The 21,948-nt window shown below is 35.8% G+C and overlaps 1 protein-coding gene across 2 annotated transcripts in view; it reads right to left on the bottom strand.

Moving 5' to 3' along the window:
• tmtc2a (transmembrane O-mannosyltransferase targeting cadherins 2a) overlaps window positions 1-20,883 on the bottom strand; it is a 35,103-nt gene extending 14,220 nt beyond the window's left edge. The window contains exons 1-2 of one of the 2 annotated variants that reach the window (XM_058774201.1): window positions 20,452-20,883; window positions 20,037-20,088 (exon numbers count right to left, since the gene is read on the bottom strand). In XM_058774201.1, coding sequence (XP_058630184.1) covers window positions 20,037-20,056 — 20 coding nt within the window. In that variant the 5' untranslated portion in view covers window positions 20,057-20,088; window positions 20,452-20,883. The remainder of the gene's footprint in view (window positions 1-20,036; window positions 20,089-20,451) is intronic. The other variant, XM_058774200.1, reaches the window with a different exon arrangement.
• Between the last annotated feature and the right edge of the window lie 1,065 nt (window positions 20,884-21,948).

Raw genomic sequence — 21,948 nt, 5'->3', positions numbered from 1 at the left:
GGTGCCATATTGCATAACATAGATATTTAGAACAACATTAACATTATAAAAGTGGCATAAAATTGGTGTTTACGACCTAATTGTATTCATTGACAGCCCTAGTTATGACCTAATTAACAGTTTTAAAGACATGATTTCACGCCACTATTTTATTTTACACAAATACTGCATAAAGAGTAACATGAAAAATTAATAATATTTGAAATCACTTGGACCCCAAGACTATTAAGAGAGGGTTTTTGTGTAAATATGTTTAAAATAATTTAAAATAAAATAAATAAATTAAGTTATTTAAGAAAAAGTATAATGTTAAATAAATAAATAACCGTTTCATTATAATGGCATCCTAATGCAGCTTTTCTTCTCTGTAATAAGTGCTGTAAATTGTACTAGCACCTGTGAACTCACTGTATTTCACAGTGTATTAAATAAAGCCATCACTATCCTGCTGTCCCGGCAGTGGTAGCACGATATATGCGTATTCACCAGTAATGTATTCACCAGTTTAATGTATTCTTTTCATTTGTGATTGGCAATGATGTGGGAGTGGAGCTGATTTGAATATTTAAATTTCAAGGATCTCCAAAGGGTGAGATTGAAAGCCAAGGCCACGGGGGAATGAACATGGGCACATTTACTTTATCACAGAATACAAAAGAATGAAAAGTGAGGCCAACGAGGCTCTATATATCCTAGAAACAAAAAAAATTAAAAATAAAGTCAGAGGGGAAATCTTACAGTAGCTAGAAGGCAGTAATATGGAATGCAATAAACATCCTACAAAAATACATCTTAAAAATAAATACCCCCTTCAAAAAATAGAGAGAAAGAATAATACTTTTCCAGTCTGTTTCAGTGGTAGTTAATACATCAAGCCTTCAGTACAAGCGGCACAGTTTCCTGTGACCCATATCTCTGTCTATAGAGCTCTCTGTGACTCCATGAGAAAGCCTGCACTTGTTTTCGACTCAGGAAACACAATGCTGGGAAAGTGAAGAGATCGACGGCCGCCATCACGCTATGACCCCTGCAGTGAGGTCACAAACCATCAGACGCCACATATCACAAACATTACTCCACATATTGCCATTTTCTTTATTATACTGACAGTCCATTTGGCATAAGTGCCATATGAAGAAAATACAATTAAAAATACATAATATAGAATTCTATAATATAGAACACATAACAAATACATTAAATAGATAAATTAGCTTTAACAATAGAAAAGCCAATTTTTTATCTAAATTATATTAGATTACACCACATTAGATGAATCTGCATAGCCCTTTATGCATTTCTAGACAGTAGATCCTGAACATTTCAGAAATGGACCACAGTGTTTGCAAACAATTGTACATTATTAACTCTTATCTGGATTTATGCAGGTGCTTATGTCATGTACATTTGATTATGAGGTAATCTTGTTCTAATTGGGTCACGGCAAATCAGATTACTGTGAATATAGTTTGGTCCATTATGAACAGCTTTGCTCCGAGGTCATAACTGAAGGTATTAGCAAATAGCATGTACTGCTCTACAAACTATTACAAACACACTCAGAAGCAAAGATGTAGACAGACAAACAAATGTAGCTTGTGTGTTTAGATTTTGTGTGGTCCAATCAAATTTATATAACCCAAGATGCTCATCGGCAGACAGTTGTGACACTGACCACTTGAGTGTCTCCAAAATATTTAAGTTTTATAGCAAAGGTCGATGTCTCCACTTACCATTCCTTATTTGACCCAAAGATAAGCAGTGCCTGAGAAAGCTGGTTGTTTTGAATAGCAGTAATGAGGCTGAGTTGTTATGAGGTTTATCTGTGGACCTTGAAGAGGAAACACACTCAAGTTGTGACGGCCTGTAAATTTACATTTTCCTAAATTTCAGAAAGCGTCATTTGTCTCCTCGAGGGACTGGAAAAATGCAGTCCTATCTTGGAGCATCTATCCCTTTTCATTGGCAATACACTTTACACCACATACATTTGAAGTTTTCAGCTTCCAGTGTTTATAATCTCTATAAATCACTTGTGAGTCGCCTCACAAAGCCTCTCAGTCACTGAGAGTTCAGAAGGTTAATGCAATTGACTGTGAGGGCGGCTTGATGTACAGTCATTATTCAATTCCAACATAGCCTGTGCTATGAAAGTAATCGGATTGAGCGTGCAGTTGAGGGTACAAGGAGAAGTTTTGTACACTGTTCATAAGCAGTTATGTCTCATTGCAATTATTGTACATATTCTTAAAATAAAATAGTCGGTGGGTTTCCAAAACAACTAATCGGCCCTATATAATTAGACTACTTTCCGTTGGAATTTTGATTAGATGTAAACACTGCAGGTAATAAAATACATAAATATTTTTATTGATTTAAAATTTAAAAAATTTAAAATAAATAAATAATTTCATGAATAAATGTGTTTGTATGATTTTTTTATTCATAAATAAAATTGATTTAATGATAATGATAATAATAATAATTATTATTATTATTACTGTTGTTGTTGTTGTTATATTAGGATTATTATTATTATATTTATTTCTATCAACTTTATTACTTTTTATTACATACAAAATTATTGCATCAATACTATATTATTATTATTAATAATAATAATAATAATAATAATTTTAAAACATTGTATTCTACCATGTCAAACAGCTAAAGTACAAAAGACAAGACAAAAAAACACTATTATTATTAATAATAACATTAATTCTTTTATATATTTTTGTGTTTATATATGTGTTCATTTGTATCAACTTTTTGTTACTTATTACGAACAAAATGATCATCATTATTATCATCATCATCAATAATTTTTAAAAAACAATATTCTACCATCTGTCAAACAGCTAAAATACAGCACATTGAAACAGATGTTAAGAAAAAAAATACTGCACCGCACCTTATATTGGCAGATTAGTGCTGAGTACTGGAGCGGGACAGAACGGTTTTGCATCCCTGCACAGGGGAACATGGCTGCAGTGTTAATCTGACGCTAACAAGATTACAGGCATATCATGGAGCCAGAGTATTTTAGGGGCACAGCTGGAGGACAAGGTCTTAATCACTTTAAACCTGTCCCAACAGAGATGTGTGCAACCCTTGTGTTTGTAGTTTTAACAAACTCAGTAATGAAAAGCAATCAGCTGTATGACTGTCTTAGAAAATAAATGAACTAAAATGTTACTTAGCTTAACATGAAGCAGTATCTATGTTTTCCAACAGATTCAAGCAAATCCCATTTGCAGTCTTTACAACCCCTTGCTGGCAAGTATTCATAAACGCTCTATAGAAAACAATTCTGGGGAAAATTGGCATCAAAAACACGCTCATAAATGTCACCGCATTCACAAATGCTGGACCACTATGATGGATTGGTTTCATTTAATTCATACTGGCAAGAGTTTCCCTATTTCTTTAAAGAAACCAAGTGTAAAAACATCCATTAGGGCATAAAGCAAAAGTATATGATGTAGTATGTGAAGCATCTTCTCAACAGAGAATGACAACACAAAATAAGTAGTAAAAAATCTAAAATACAATTGCTAGCACATTCATTTAACCAATTCTTCACGGCATTCACTAAAATCATGATTTCTTAAGGTGTCACTGATATTTCAGATTTTTATAATGATTTGAACCCACATCACTAAGCCCATATTTCAGTTGTTGAGGAGACGTCAGTGTTGTGTATGGTACACAACATCTGATATACATCATAAACTCATTACAGCAGAAATGCCTGATCCTGCTGATCCTTTCTCCCATATGGCTTCTGGCTATAACATCACCACCAAATCACTGAGCGCTCCACTTTTAATCAGAAGCAATATCTCATGTCATCCATCTAAAAGGTTAAATATGCAACATATACACCACCAGTCAAAAAAAAAAAAAAAAAAAGCCAAATTTATGTTTCTTGTGATCTGAAGGCTGTTTAAATGCTTTAAATCAGACTTGTAGATAATATAAAGTGTCTACATAAAAATGTATTTACAAGAAGAAACTTTTTATTGTTTGGTCACAAAATTATTTCAGTATTACCGACTTTAATATTTTGACAGTTAAAGGGCATCTTTTAATCAAGAATAATCAATTCAGCGCCACCATTCATCAACATACATTCACAATAAAAGGCATCTATAGGGGTCATGCAGTGAACAAAAGCAAAAAAACTGCAGTAAAGAGGCAGTGATCAAAGCCAAGGCACTCACAGCTGGCCAGATGTTAAAGCCAACTCTGGCATGAGCATTTAACCAGGCCGAGATCTTGATTAAGATTTAGCCCTCTTGTCTACTGGAACCCATTCATGAACACAAGAAACTTATAACAGCCAACTGGAACACACATAGTTTTTTTCCAACCATCAAAGACACTGGCAGACTGGGGAGGAGCAGGGAAACGGTAGTGTCCTTCAGTGCTGGACTCTTTCATCTGCTCAGAGAACACTTCCTGATTAGCCCAACAACAGCTACAGGAGAAAAGCTTGCCAAGAAGGCCTGTTACAAACACACAGCGACAGAATGCAGTGAGATCCAGGGCATTTAATTAGACCAAAATATTACAGCTCCTTGAATTTAATAATGTTAAAAACAGAACACCATAATTATTGGCACCCCTATGAATTCATATGAGCAAAATATTTGAGCAAGTATATTTTCATTGATATTTTAAATTTTTAGTACACCTGGGTGACTAGGAACAGGAAATTGTTCAACCATGGTTCACAGGGGTATAAATATGAGGTAACACATATAGGCCAAACTCCCTTACTCATTCATCACAATGGGCAAGACCAAAAAACATAGTTGTGATGTGCGGCAAAAGATTGTTGAGCTTCACAAAATGGGAAGTGGCAATAAGAAATAGCAAAAACAATGCCCATTTCCACCATCAGGGTAATAATTAAGAAATTCCAATCAACTGGAAGTGTTATGAATCAGCCTGGAAGAGGACGTGTGTTTATTTTGTCCCAATGCACTGTCAGGAGGATGGTTTGAGTTGCCAAAAAATCTCAAAGAATCACAGCTGAAGAATTGTAGCTGCGAAGATATTTGGGTCTTGGGGTCAGAAAGGCTCCAAAACTGCAATCCGACGTCACCTACATTACCACAAATTGTTTGGAAGGGTTTCTAGAAAAAAGCCTCTACTCTCATCCAAAAATAAACTCAAACGTCTTCAGTTTGCCAGACTTTACTGGAACTTCAAATGGAATCGGGTTCTATGGTCAGATGAAACCAAAATAGAGCTTTTTGGCAATAAACACCAGAGGTGGGTTTGGCGCACACAGAGAGGTAGCCATATGGAAAAGTACCTCATGCCCACAGTTAAATATGGTGGTGGGTCTTTAATATTTTGGGGCTGTTTTTCTGCCAGAGGACCTGGACATCTTGTTAGGATACATGGCATCATGGACTCACAGATATTAAATGAATACCTGATTGCCTCTGCCAGAATGCTTAAAATGGGCCGTGGTTGGACAATGATCCAAAACATGCATCAAAATCAACACAAAAATGGTTTACTGACCACAAAAATCAAGGTCTTACCCTGGCCATCCCAGTTCCCTGACTGGAATCCCATAGAAAAATTGTGGGGTAAACTGAAAAGGAGAGTCCACCAGCATATACCTCAAAATGGGAAGGATCTGAAAAGATTCTGTATGCAGCAATGGCCTCAGATCCCGTATCCATGTATTCTCCAAACTCATCAGTCCGGAGAAGATTCAGTGCTGTTATCTTGGCAAAGTATTGACTAAAAGGGTGCCAGTAATTGTGGCACATAAATTTATCAAAGATATTTGTTTTTTGATTAAACTGTGTTGTGTGTTTGCATTGCAATCGTTTGTTTTCAGTGAGAGAGTTATTTTTGTTAATATTTTGCACAAAAGATCAAAAAGGATAAACAATAAAAACATTTTTTTCATAGCCTTCTTTGCTCATATTTACCAAGGGTGCCAATATTATTGGAGGGCACTGCCTAGATAGAAAGATAAATGAATAAATACAAAAATAAACCGGAAAGTAAATAAATTAAAGTAGATACATAAATAGACAGATAAATAAATAACTATAAAAATGGAATAATAAACTGAAAGAGAGAAAACAATGAAATGTAGACAAAATAAATACACAAAAATAAACAGGCAAAATTTTAAAATTGAAAATTGAAAAACAAAAAGGCTATTTTTTTTTTTCAAAATGATCATAGGAAACGGAAAAATTACCCTAATTGAAGCATCACTATCTATTCTGCTTTTGAGAGAAAAATGCAGATTGCTCACATTCAAACTCAAAGAGACAGCAACTGCAGATAAATGGAGAAAAAAAAATGTGATGGCCCTCATACAAACAGCACTGACTCACAATCATTTTAATGATCTGAGCAGACCCAATGAGTATCTGTGATTCTTCTCACTTTGACAATTGATCTGAGAGCTTCCTCGCTACAGCAGAACCGACACTCATCTCCAGCACAAGCCATCTGGGCTAATCCCAGAGCGATGTCATGCTAATGGAATAGCCATTTCACTCAGCACAAAGAAGTCTTGTTAGCTCAATGATGGATGATGTCCATAAGAAGCCCAGTGGCAGAGGTAGCCACAGAGAGAACCGCAGTTAAAGGAAATCAATGCCTTATAAAACCACTGCAGTTCCGTCAATCAGACACATCGCCTGGCTGCACTGAGGGTTTAAAATGGAGTATTTCACAGCTTAAAAGCTCTGACACTTAAATAAATCAAGCCTAATTGAGTAACTAATTAAGAAGCTGAGAGCAGGTATGTTTTATATGCTCTGAAAACCTTCAGAAAGTAGCGCCACTTACATGTCCTTTAAATGCATTGAATAACAAAACAACCAATCAAGTAACTTCTGCAAGCAAATAAAGTAGACCATTTTCGGCATTTTTTCAAATATTTTAAGTAGCTGGTGCCAAGTTTAGTTTTACTCTACTCTACAAAATAATTCAGAGAAAATAATATAATATACATTTTAACATTATTATATTATACATTAAGTGGGACAACAAAAATACTTTACAGGTTTTGTAAACCTGCTACTGTAAAAGCCTGAAAAAGCCCTGATTTCCTCACTTCCCATGGTCCAGACCCTGTAAAGTCTCACCGTCTGAACACTGTGATGGATGTTGAGCTGCACATCTGGAAAAGTGTGAGCTTGAAGTGTTTCTTGGCCCTCCATTGAGGTGCTTTTAATGAAAATATATATGCAGGCCTTCCCTGCATATAAAATGTGAATGGAGCACAAATGCTCTTACCAGGCAATGACTGGAGCTTTAACAGTGATAGTTTTCATAACATAAATGGCTTATATAAAATCCAGTTAAAGCTGGATTTATAGGGCCACCCAACTGGGCACCAGTACCTGGATCCGGACTGTACTGCATTTCAACACAAATGCATGTTCAAAATGTACATTACAGGGAAGTAACCAGGCAGTGAAATATTATCAACTGCGTATCCTGATCCCCATCTTCTGTTGTCTGGATAGGCAATAATTGAGTCTGAGGAGTTAATTAAAAGCCAATGTCTACATTGTCTACTCAGCGGTGATAAATGATGGCCCCGATTAAATTCTAACAGTGCCTGGTTCTCCCAGCAACAAACCATGTCTGTCTACTCACAGCCTTACTGTGCAAATCAAAATGTAATCTTCAAGAACCACCCCAGGGACTGATGCTAATTTGATGGCACTTTTGAATTCTGTTGCTTTTAATGATCATAGATGGTTTTACTCCATTCCCCAAATAATAAACTAGACCTTTTTTTGTTTTACAAGTTTTCAGTTCCCATAAAGTTCATAGTTGTCCTAGAAGACTAAATACAGGTTTTGGCCACAATTTGTACAGTACCTTAAACTAAATATCATTTGGTTTCATCTTTAGATTTAATCTAGTGCAGGGACATTCATACAATAAGTGTCCAAATACTTTTTTGGCCCACGTTATAGTTATTTTTTACTCTGGTGAAATTCTTACTCTGTATTTCAGAATCTTGCTCTTGTCTTGCATCTGTATGTCTGGTGTTATCAGGAGGAGCAACACTGTTAGACATTTCAAAGAGTTTTTTACCCTTTTAACACTGTTGCCAGTAAGTTACTGTAATTAAGATTTACAGTAGCAAACTGCATTTGATTTACAGTTGCAAACTGTACTGTTTTACAATAACTTACTGTAAAGAAATCCAACTCATCAGTATACTACTGTATTTAATTCATTTTAATATAGATTTCATTAGATTTTATTATTTTTATATAGAATTAATTTTATTATTACTCTACATAGGTACTACTGGCATTCGGTTAAAACAGACACAATAATTACAAAATATCATATTCTTTATTTAAACTATTGCATGTATAACACTTAAAAATATAGTCTTCCAATGCTGGAACAGTGCATCTTCCCCATTTCTCCTGTCTTAGGACGTTTTGCAGTGCATTATGTTGTGTCCTCTGGATTCATCTTCACAAAGAATCTTTAGGCAACAGAAACATAATGGGGAAAAAAGACAAACATCTGCAAAACCCAGGTGCTGCTCCAAAACGTGGCCACCACCTTTACTTACCATCCACTTTGTTAGTGACAGAAATGTCTTCTCTGAAAAACAAGAAGTAGAAATGACACTTTTAAAAGGCAAACTCCATATAGAATACACAAACCTCTCAAAACCATAGTTGGCCAACATTTACTACTAACACCCGAACAAAATTTCACATTTGTTAACCTAATGTTAATATAAGATAAGCGTTGCTCGTTAAAAATAATTTTAATTCGGTAACTTAATTCAATAAGCTGACAAAAGTCGTTTGAAACGACAGTGCAGTTTACCATAGTAAGTTTGTTAAAGCCATGTTGACGGGTAAATGTTACTAACGTTAGGTAAACTGGTGTGCAAAAATCTGACAAACACACAGACAAACGTACATATATTTTTACCTTGCTTGCTGGTCTTATTTTCTTGTAAGGTGCATCGACACACAGCACAGATGTTCTCCGGAGCTCTCCCACAAAAAAACCCGCGGCGCTGCCCCACTGCTTCCGTGTCTTCCTCGGACGCGAGTGGCACTGCGCGACTCGATGAAAAACAATATAGAACCCATTATATACAGTATATATAGTAATATTATAGACTATCTACAGTGGATGCGGACAGTAAAGTGATGCCCCGGTATATTTCTGACGTACAGATGCACTCCAAGCGCTCGCGCTGTTTCTGACACGAATTACAAACGGATTTTCCAATCATTACAAGCGATGTAACATGTCCAGTGTAGTCAGTCCCAAGCTGTTGCGGCGTTATAGACACAGTGCAGGGCAAATCGTGTCAATCCAAATGTAAGAAATGAGGAAAATAAAACAACCTCAATAAAATGGCGCCAAAGAGCCCGTTACAGCAAATACAGTAGTATACAGCAAATTTTAAAAATACAGTAAATCTCTCTATGTGGGGTCTGACGTCACAGAATATTCCAATGATGCAAAGGGTATTACAGTTATTTACTGTAAAGGGAATTTGCAGTATTATACTGGATGATATACAGTAAATAACTGCAGAAATGACAGAAATGTCTAACAGTGAAGGTAAGCTGGTTATCTGGATGTCACAGTGACCTAAAAATCTCCCACCTGCTCGAGGAGAAGACAGCTGAATGTATTCAGACTCCAGTGAGGGGGCGAGAGTAAAAGTGTACAGATCCATAAATGAAGAACAGCAGATTCTTTTGGAGCTCTTTCATTGTCCGGCTGCCCCAGACTAGTCATTAAAAACACAAAACTCACAAGAAAGAGAACAAAACCGAGAATGAGGGCAAAAAGAAAAAAGCCTAGACCTATTCATCAGATTCCATTCTTCATCTGTGTTCCTTATCCATTCCTCTCTGACCTCTCTTTCTCTTTTTGTAACACTTTTCAGAACATCCACTAATTGGCAAGCAACCAGCTGTGTCCCACAACAACCTCTTCTTCTAAAACTCCACATAAGCTCCCAGAACAGCGAACACTCATAAGGCTTATGCATGTTAGAAATCTGCCATGGTTTGAATTAAAGCTTGTGTAATATTCCACTCATCTGCCTCTTATTCTTCTATTAAACACCACAGGGAATCGTCACTGAGCAAGGCAGGAAATAATGTCTTGTAAATAAGCATCTGAATGTTTTCAGGAACACAAACTTCCAAGGAAGTTGAGGGTACAGTAAGGAAAAACAGCAATTTAGAGCATTTAATGCAGTTTATAAGCCAATATCTTTTTGCGTTCTGGTTATTTAGAGGAGACAAAACTACAAATATGTGGAATTGAAGGACTTGACCGCTAATCAGCATCCACTCGATAGAGCACAAGTATTTAAAGCAGCAGATGGGGGGGGGGGGAGGGGGGGGTGCAGCTTGCATTTTACTTATAGTAGTTTGAGCTTTTTATTAGATGAAATTGCAACTATTTTACCATCTTAAAGGATTTTAAAATTGTATCATTTTGTTTTCAGATATAGGGGTGCACACTTTTAATCCAATCAATTATTGATGAATAATTTAACACCATTTCACTTTGAATTGTCACATTATGGATGTAAAATTCACATTCACTTTGAGTTGACAAGAGAGGGATGGAAGGTAATGAGGAGGAAACGAGACAAACAGACAGAAAGATGTAAAAAATAAATAAATAAATAAATTTTTGAAAAACAGAGCAAAGAGAGATTAGATTGTGGCTAGACGTACTGCTCGATCATAGTATTCTAATTTGTGCACTGCGAATCTTTGTAACATATCGAGCAGTAGAAATGTCCATTTCATCAAAAACTGACAGATGATGTCTGAGAACGGCCATGAATGTCATATCGGAGAGATATTCAGAGCTCACACACTCCAAGACAGATAAACACAGCAGGCAGGAGTTTATCTAAATCCCACTCTGAAATATGGTTTCTTTCCGTTTATTGAAATCAAGCGAGGCCAGATAAAACACAAACTCTAGGACCTGATGGTGTGATGTTACTAGAGCCAGACACCGCATGAGGAATAATACTATCTGTGAGCCAGATAAGAGAAAAACAGCACTGAGGAATGAGCAGGGGGTTCTTCTTCAGCTCATGGTTTGAAAAATTTGTCTCAAATCCAGTTAAAATTGAATGTAAGGTAAACATTACATTTTCATCATTTTAGAAATTTAGAGTTGAAATACTAATCAGTTTAGAAAGAATGATCATGAGTAGCAGAGCTGGTTAAATTACAAATTGTAGTCTGTAATTTACTCAGTATTGTATTCTATAAAAACTATTAAGTAAACTATTTTTAGAATACTTTTAGATTACATTTTTTTAAATTCAAACTCGTTTTAAATGTACTATTAAAAGGTACTGAATATATAAATACTTTTAAAAGAAGAAAAAATGGGAAAGAAAATATTCCCTTTTTTAATATAATACAACATAAAATTTAAACACTTGAACACTAAAAATGTTTACCTGCCTGTAAATCTGACCATTATCAACATCAGAGAACTGTAAACATGCAAATATGTTGTTAAATTATTTGAAATAACTTCCTCGGAGACAGAGGTTTGGTTGATAAAAAATGGGAATCCCTGCTTTATAAGAAAAAAAAAAAAACATTAATAAATATGAAAACAATGACATTTAAAAATTCAAAAGAAAAAAACTGAGAAAATCAAAAAAAATCATGAATCATTTACTGCGATTGTGTGAATATGTAATCCCTAAAAAGTAACTGTAATCTGATAATGAGCATTTTAAAAAGTGAACTACTCTAATTACAAGTACTTAATTTTTGGGATCTGATTACATATTCCAGATTATATGCATTTATTACCCAGCACTGATGGTTAGACATCACAACCACGAACATATAAACATATGACCAACTATAATGTGGACTTCAGGGAACAATAAATTCTACAAAACCTCCTCACTGTCTGTCAGAAATGTCTCTTTCTCAAAAGCGCACACACACAAACCCTCCGCACCTGAACAATAAATTAACTGTATCATCTGACCGGTAATGGCATTGCATAGCAATGAGTGTGCTGCAGACAGTGAACCTAAACAAGTCCTCATATCACTGCGATCTCTTTACACGGCAGGCAAAACGCTCTATGCGCCTCTTATCTAGGGGAAACACAGGAAAAGCAAACAGATTGCTTCCGGACTGGTGATGAATTGCAGACCCTAAAAAGATTTGAATAGGAATGAAATATAACCCGAATGCGGTTACTAATGATGCCCTATCGCTCAGAGCAGAATAAAAGGAAAAACACAAAGCATTAGACATCGCCCCCTCCCTACACACACACAGCATATCATTAAGATAATGTAGGTTGAGTGATGTAGTACAGGTCATATGTATAAAACGGTGAAGTTGCAGCTTTCCCTCAGGGAAGGTTACTTGGATATGGGAATTTTTAGATGCTTTGTTCTTTGGAAAACAAATTCTCAATATCATAAAGTATTCCTTCACACATCCTAAAAAAAATACTGAGGGTCGATAATGGGAAACGCATTAATGCCTCAGCGCTAGAGGGCTACAGGTGTGAGAAATACAGCAGAGGGCCTTTTAAAACCATTACATTTCCTTCTCCTTTTACGAAGTGAGAGGCTATAAAAACATCCCCTCAAATTAGGAATTCAAAAACGACGTGCCTTTTGAAGCAGCAGTAATTACCTAGAAATGCATTTGAGCTTAAGAGTGTGGAGAATTTGGTTGAATAGACTAGACTCAATGATGGACTTTGCTGCCACGCTCTGTGACACGGCCTAATGAATCTCTATTGAACTCATAAAGCAGCTGGGCATGGAGATGTGACATTTCAAGTAATTTATAAAATCCATCCAGGAAGGCAAAATTAGAGGCCCTCATTAGGTTGCAGGTAGCTTTGGCAGAATATGCATGAATAAATGTCAAGCACAGAGAACCATTAGCACAGATCAAGCTGGGGAAAAAAACAAAACAAATGGAAAACTCTAACACAGACACTGTTTGATTTATAACTGGTCATATGTGCAGATTTTATTTCTTTGTATTAATTAATTTATTTTGCAGCTTGATTTTTTTTTTTTTGGGGGATAAAAATCAAAACTACTATACTTATAAAATTAAGAACAAAAACCATTTAAACCAGTTTGTTTATTACCACAAATAAAGCTGACAAAAACTGAAAACCTCATACTTTAAATATTTTTTTGCACATAAAAAAACCTAAACTCCTGAGGAAATTAAGAACAAATCTAACATATTTTTGTTGCTTATTAGCACAGATAAAGCTAACAAAGTCTGAAAAAACTTTATGAAAAATCATACTTGCTGGAACACTGTCAAGAAATATTTATGAATATATATACTGTAAATAGTCATACATGTTTGCTTACTTTATTTTTGCACAAAACAACCAGAACCACAATTAAAAACAATTTAAACCATTTTGTTCACTATTTTCATCTATTAAAAGGTTATGCAAGACATTATTTAGTAGGGATCCAAAAGTCTGAAACCTCACTGAAAATATGGGATTCATAATCTAATTCAAACCAGGGAAATAAAGTTTCAGGATTTGACAAATGTAAAACATTGTAGCATAAAATTAATGAGAAATACATTAGATTCTGCATTATTTCTAGGTCACTAATAACATTCGTGACATGGACCGTGACACTGACCATAGTTTGTAATGGAAAAACTGTATTAAACTAGACAAATGCAAAACAGAAGCATTTTCACTGTTTATCTTTGGTCTTTCCAGTAAAACAGCACAAAGATTAAAGAAGATCAATACAAGAAACAATCAGCAGCGTTTAACAAGGCTTGGGATTTGATTCAGTTGACTCACTCCCTCCTAACAGATGACCAGGACCACATGTTCCACATGAACCATGATCACCCTGTGATTAACCTGTCAACCAGGCCGCCCAATTATCACGGCATGACACCGTGTTGATGGATCCCCACACACACACACACACACTCTCTGAGCTCAACAGGATTATGATTGTCATTAATCTCTAACTGAGCAGAAGGCATCAATTCATTAAAGGATGTGTCAGTCAGATGCACAGAACTGACATTGAGAACAGAGGATTTATTTTTGTGTGCTCCCTTGATTCCAAATTGGCATGACGCTGGTGAGGAAGCGTTTGAAAGAGAAGAGAGCAAAAGAAAGAGGAAGACAAAGACAGGAGGAGGCAGAGAGTGCTGAGAGCAGGAGCTGCCGAAAGATGATACACAATCGTCATCGATCACACAGACAGCAAACAGCTACAAATGTGTGTAATCTGTGGGGGCTTGTGAGGGTTTGAATTTCCCCCTACTGTGGCGAGATTTTATGCCCACCTATGTGTTTGTGGGAGAAGGCAGATCCCAGTGCAATGTGACCCCAGTGCAGATAGAGCTCATAATTGCTGGGCTAAAGTGTGTGTGGTCCCTCAGCCCGAGGTTATCAACATTAATGGAAAATATTATGAAGACATAAACTTACAGATTTGGCAGTTCGCAAAAGAACAAAACTAAACTTATAAATAAATAAGCACAGCAATATAAACAAATTGAATAAAATACAACTTTTTAATCAGTGCCGGGTGATCTGATTTAAACAAATCTCAAGTCTGACCAATGAAACACCCAGAAAGACATCGTCTGATCCAGTGAAAGTTACTGACTCATATAGTGATGGTAGTTACAACTTACAGCCAAGTTGATTTTATTGTTGTTGGGAACTGAATGAATAAAACTTTAACCCGAAAGCTGATTCAGCATTATTGTAAGAACAATGTAGTTTCTGATAAACTGGGGTGTGTTTAAATCATAGACAGATGGTACAATGTGATGCTATTAGAAATTTAAGGATTGAAAACTAAAATAAATATATAAAGTAGTACACAAGTAAATAAGTACCTAAACAAATGAATAAAGTAAATGAAACTAAAATGATACAGTGTGATGCTACAGTAATGCAAAAAAATTAAAACTAAAACCAAAGCCATTCTCAAATAAACGAATGAAATAAAGTATTAGATAAATAACTAAAGCACATAAAAATTAAGTAAATAAATGATGCAGTGTGATGGTTTATTAGTAACGTGAGAGAGATGAAATCTAAAACCAACAGCCTACTGAAACTAGTCATTTTCAAATAAATAAATAAAAATGGTATGTAATTAAATAAGTAACTAAAGTAAATAAATAATGCATTGTGTGATATTAGAAACAAGAAGCAAATGAAATAAGTAAATAAATTAATATTGCAGTGTGGTGTTATATTAGTAATGCAAGAGATGAAGACTAAATCCAACAGCCTACTGAAAGTTATAAGTCATTTAAAATAAATAAATAAATAAAAATCAGTACAAGCCTGACTAAGTCCAATTTGGGGACCAGAGAAGACCCAGACTCTACAAGACCCAAAAAAGCCATGAGCTATATAAAGGCCACGAACTCTGCATGGATCACACGTATACACATACATTCAAAATATCTTCTAGATTTTAACCATCAGCAACCATATTCTGAGGTCTGTTGAACATTAACCTGGATGGGAAGTTATGCCTCAACTCTGCAAGACCTCAGGACTGAGGTTTTCATCATGTGTGAACACTTCATAACTCAACGACCGCTCTGCTGAACCCTTTGATCCAGACTTACACTGGTACGACTTCTATGAAGGAACGTAAGGGGGTTCACGTTTCCAAAAGTTACCTCATAGTGGCACTGACAGGAGCTGTCAGAGTCTAGAATCCATGCACACAATAAAATTCTGCTTGATGTGATACCATGAATGATTGAGGCACATAGTGGCAAACTATAAAGAATCTAAATGTAATAGCATATTCTACTGCACTCACGTTTGAACAAAACTAATGTCCTTTTCTCTTAAAATAACCATTTATTTGATGTTTCTGGGTACAAAGGGTCAGATCCCATGGTGGTATATTGACACCAATGCTAGTCAAGCTCAGTAAAGCTCAATAAAAGCAACATGCTCTTTGTTGAAACATTGGATATGCTCTTTCAAGAAACTTTACTCTTAACTCTGCCTGTAGATGATCCTCCATTGGGAGGCTGGTGTCACTGGCCGGTACATGATGGGTTTCACCCTGATTATGGATTCAGACAGTGTTCAAATGTGCAGAGTTGGCTGACAGCTCCTCGAAGCTGGCCACAGAAGGATAACCAGTGCAAATCTGCAAGTAATCAAGGCATCAACCCCCAACACACAGCATAACATCGACACAGACTCCCATAGAATGTGCATAAATCAATAGGGATGGTAGGTTTGAACTTAAAAACTTACATGTGTTCTACACTGGTGGAATAATACAGCACATTATGGGGTCGAGGGAGAAATGCTGTGTTGGAGTGTTTTAAAATGCAACTATTTCCACTGGCAGCAAATCAAACCTTTCAGTCACTCACTCGCTCTGCATCTCGTTCACTTTGCCTCTGGCTCACTATAACCACTCAAAATGATTTTAAATTTCATTTTGGTACTTTTGATGAAGCCCATCTGCCTCTCCTTCATAAAATATATCATTTATGTGATGTACTTGTCTGGGTTGTGTGGTTTAAGCGCTCTCTACAGCCTCCAAACATCTCAAATTACCCTTTTTAAATCAGTCACTCTTCACTGCATCGCTCATGTTTCGTCCCACAGCAGTCAGAGCTGAATGACAACGGTTCGGTTAGAAGAGTTTAAAAAAAAGAAAGTGCTAAATGTTCTGGTGCCAATGTGGATATTTGGGATTGTAACAGGTTCAATACACCCTGAATTGAACAACTTAATGGAAAAAAAGCATTGATCTGTTATAAAGTCCAGCCACCTCTAACTGTAATGAGATAAAGTGTGAGTAGACTGATGTGGATTCATTACACATTTTTTGGTTTTATTTAACAATAATATAAAATAAAATATAATTTAATATACATGTATTTTAATATATATATATTTAATTAATTATATGGCGTAAAATGATCATTCTATGAACATGGGTGATTTCAATGATTGCGATATGGTTTGGAGAAATGCGTATACTGAAAATTCATTATGTTGACTTGAATTATTTCCCAGGCCACAAATGACCACATACCTATTTCCAAATCGATAAAAAAGACAATTTCAGGAAAACTCTTTGTCCGAAAACCCCAAGAGCTTTAATAATAATAACAGTCTGACATTTTAAAAGGCATGAGAGCATGTCTAGAACAAATGATTTGATAAAATAAATGGACTGTTGCCAACTAATACGAAGGCCTGTAATAGCAAGGATTAGTGTCATGAAGACGATAGACCGCTTAAGTATTTGGTTATTATATTTTTGTGGATGGCAAATGTGTGATATTTTACTTTAAGAATTACATAAAATCTATATGGGTAACAAAACAGCTGTCAATCATTATGGATATGAGAGTGAAACAAAAACAATGTGACCAAAATGCAGTATGAAAGTTTCATATGAGAATTGAATTGCAATTTAATTATTTATAATCTGTACATCTGTCAAGACCACAAATACGGTGATAAAGCTTAGAGTGCGAGTTCTCTTTGACACAATCTATCAATCACAATACACACAAAGGCGCAATGAAACACTCCGCCTAAAAGCCACAAAGTGTTATACAGTCTCCCCATTGATAAAACATGTGCACCAGATAACCATCAAACCGAAAGGAACAATTGAGATACTGCAAAATAGTTAGTGAAATAAAGAGAAAACATTCCCTGCTTATTTGCAGGAGATATCAAAGTTACAGCAAAAGTAACTTCACAGCAATACGCAAGACAACTTGTTAAGCATGCATTTCATCACACAGCTGGAAAAGAGATGGATGTTTTCTTTGTAAATCCCCCTTGAGGCCCATTTCACATTTCTAGGGTCATGTTTAAGGACTGTTACAGATGAACAAAACATGAAGAATGAAGAAAAGTGGGCAGCGGTATATGACTGGGTTGGATTAAAAACCTTATTTTGTATGCAAATCTTTTGTTCGACAAGTTTGTTTGATTTTTATTACAATGCAATACTGCTGATGTCTCACAGTACCAAGCATCAATTGCAACCGGTTTATTATTTAAGAAGCAACCGCTCTACAAGTGTAATATCCCACTGAATTAAGCAAAAACATGTCCTCTGCAACGGATATGGACATGGTTGAACCTGAGCTAATTTGCAAACAACATCCTCTGGAAGTCTCTTCACCAATAAAACTCTAGCATTCAAAACAAACAGCAAGATTTTATCTCTGCAAGCAATGTGAAACTCATCCAGAGGGCAAAAACCATGTATAACTCTCAGTCAGAGTCATGGAAAATGCTTTAGAACAGCACAATTGGCACAAGATCACATGCCGGCTCTCAAACATCGCTCTCAAGACAAGTAAAAATAAATTTCCCCCAGTAGGATTAACACTGGCTGACGTCTTCTGCCTTCAGTCAAGTTGCGCATTTCATACCAAGAATGCTTTATTCACTTTTTTATTGATATTACCATTGGCGCATGCAGTGTGGACAAGCCTCCATACCATTCCAAGGAAAAACACTTGACGTGATTAAGAAAACAGAGACAGAGCGCTGTATTCCAGAGCTCTAGAAACCTAGGATTGCAACCACACTTCAACAGCTGGTGCATGACCACAGTCAGAGACAGAAACCAGTCCCAGGAGTCGAGACGGGAATCACAGAAAACCAATCGCCAGATTCTTTGATTATGCCTTGTGCACACAATCACATAAATCAAAGCAACTTAAACCCCGGGGAACGGGTGAAGGACGCAAGACTGTTGACCTTTATGTGAGAAGGTCGATTTGATGAATGACTCTGTAAGGTCAGTGTACTGATTGGGTATTTGTGGTCACTCAAGAGGGACAGAGAAGGATGCATGCATGTGTGCATCTCTTGGGTTTAAATTAACACTGGGTCTCATCTGAAAATTAAAGGTCACGAGCCGTGATTTAACAATTAAATGCAGTGTGAGAGACACACTATATGCATCACTCCTACAGACAACTAGTTAGAGCTAAAATTTGCAGTCTCCTCAGCGAAATTTTCTGTCGAATTTTGTGCGCAAAAGGCCCATTATCCACCGGTTTGAAACTAAGCAGTTTTCAATTGGTCATGACCAACTTGAGCATGAGCGAAATATGCGTGGGGAACTTTTTCGCTCTCACTCGAAACTCCCAATCACATGAATTCCTACTGGAATGACTGGATTTCACCCATGACATTTTGTCTATCAACACAGAGTAGATCAGCACTTGCTGAATCTGCATTTTAATATATGCCCAATTGAAAATCAATAATTTACATTTGTTGACGAAGATATATTGAAACAATTATGGCATGGACACTGATGTGGGTCCTTAAAATGATCTTTAAAGCCTGATTAGGTTCCACCTGGGAGTCTATAAATTAATCTTAAATGGAATCAGAAGCAGCTGGAGAAGTTTACACAAATTATCACTTTCCTTCTGCATTGACTACTACACTAAACCCATAATTTCATGGGTCATTTCTCTGCAGAAAACCCACAAAAGATGCCCAGGGTTATGTCTCGCAAAGCATGCTGAAAAGGTTTTAAACAATTTCCCAGAAATAAGCATGTAATGTAATGTAATGGCGAGAAAGACAGTAACACCAATCCTGTCACACAGTCAAATACAGGATAGGCTAGTTGTAACAGAGATTATATCTCAGTAAATATGCTTTAGATCAGTCTGTTTCCATGATCCACCAGTGCACATTTTGGATGTCTCCGTCCACATCTGTTTCAGGCCCTGAAGTCTACTAAATGAACTAATGAGCTCAATCGGGTGTGTTCAATTTAGAAAAATATACAACATTTGTAGTGTTTGAGTCACTTGGGGCAAGTTGTCACATCTTTTACATGTTATTAACTATACATGTTTGCACAATAGGCTACCTTTTACATGCTTATTAATTCATGCTAATTAAAATTAACTAATCCAAACTGAAAAATATTCACTTGGCTAAAAAATGTGACAACTGACCTCCCCCCTTCTGACGACATCTCAATGGATAGGAGAGCGCGAACAGTTCACGCTAAACAATGAAAAAATAAAAATAAAACGACAAACAATAAAAGCGACCAGATGTCACAAATGAATGTTTCTTAGATATATTGCAAGTGTCATAAATAAATTAAAATAAACAAATTAAAGTAATCAACATGTTTTAATACCCTTTAATCTGCCACTTATTTACACGTTTCCCATGTGTAAATAAATTTAGTAAGAGTGATACATTTTGTAACTAAAGCTGTTTTCAGAAAGTCAAACAATAAATAGCGCGTTCAACATAAACATACGGGTTACTTTATCTGTGTGAATAAGAGCACATTTAACTGAACACACCTGTCATTGTTGTGCTTAACTGTTAAGGTGAAGTGATGGAGAAGGAGTGTACCTGTCATCATAGCAGAAATCAGCGCTCAGTGTGTTCATATAGAGGAGCAGAGCCACCACGCTGCACACCAGCTCCACTATCATCTCAACGACAAAGAGGAGAAAAGAAAGTCCAGGAATGAATGACACTGATTAGTCCCCGTCTCTGTCTGCTGTTGTCCTCATTGTTTTGCTCCCGCTGCGAGATGGGAAGAGTTTCAAACACAACCATCGCTCGTCTAACCCATTCTCAGTCCAAGGCTGAGGATTCAGCCCACATATCTGCTCGTACTGGAGGATTTCTCTAATAAACGGAGCGTATTCGCCTGCTCTTCATCCAGAAAGCCGTAGTGAAACATCCCGTTGCAGTAACACCCTCCTATCAAACACACAACACGCGTGTGATAGTTGGAAACGCCGCGCATGCGCAGAAACCAATTCACAAGAGAAAAGCATCAGCACCATTGAGCTGAGAGCGAGAGTCTTGTCCTATTAAATTGATTTAGAGCCTGACTATAATAAACTGCAATTGCTTTGGTTTGCAGTATTTACATTAGTTTTGAACAGCTTGTAAATAAATAAATATTCCATTCAGTTCCACTCTGTAATTTGATTGGTATGTAAATAGCTTATCACCTCAGCATGGAAGCCCGTTTTTGCCTGAATAAAATAAAATACAAATATAAATAAATAAATGTAGGCCTAATTGCGACTTTTTACTTGCAATTCTGAGTTTATATCTCACAATTCGAACTTTGTTTCCCCAATTCTGAGACTAAAAAAGTTAGTATTGGAAAATATAAAATCAGAATTTTGACTTGTATTCTCTCAATTTTGAGTTAATCCCATAGGCTATATCTCGCAACTCTTTTTATATTTGTTTAATAAAAATTTTCTATATGTTTTTATATATATATATATATATATATATATATATTTTTTTTTTTTTTTTTTTTTTTTAATAAACTGCTGTTGCTTTGGTTTGAAGCATTTACATTAGTTTTGAACAACTTGTAAATAAGTAAATAAATATTAAGTTCATTTCTGTAATTCGACTGGTATGTAAATATCACCCGTTTTTGCCTGAACAAAAAATAAAAAAATAAAAAAAATAAAAAAATAAATGTAATTGCGACTGTTTTTTGACTGAGTTTTTATCTCACAATGCGTACTTTGTTTCCCCAATTCTGAGAGTAAAAATGTAAGTATTGCAAAATATAAAATCAGAATTTTGACTTTTCTTTTGTCAATTCTGAATTTACATCCCTTATAGGCTATATCTCGCAATTCTGCCTTTTTCCCCCCTCAAAATTCTGTTCACATCTTAATTAATCTTAAATTCCATTTTTTCTCTTTCCTGCCACAAAAAAATATATATATATTATAATAATAAATAATAATAATAATAATTTTTCTAGCAACTCTGACTTCATATTTCACAATTCAGACTTTTATTCTCAGAATTTCCAGAAAAAAGTCTTGTTGTTTGTTTGCTTTCCCCCCCTAATAATAACCTGCT

The sequence above is a fragment of the Onychostoma macrolepis genome, chromosome 04, assembly GCF_012432095.1.
Source record: "Onychostoma macrolepis isolate SWU-2019 chromosome 04, ASM1243209v1, whole genome shotgun sequence".
In the NCBI taxonomy this organism is placed as follows: domain Eukaryota; kingdom Metazoa; phylum Chordata; class Actinopteri; order Cypriniformes; family Cyprinidae; genus Onychostoma; species Onychostoma macrolepis.
Note: the sequence above shows the minus strand (reverse complement) of the source record. Positions and strands in the feature narration are given on the sequence as shown.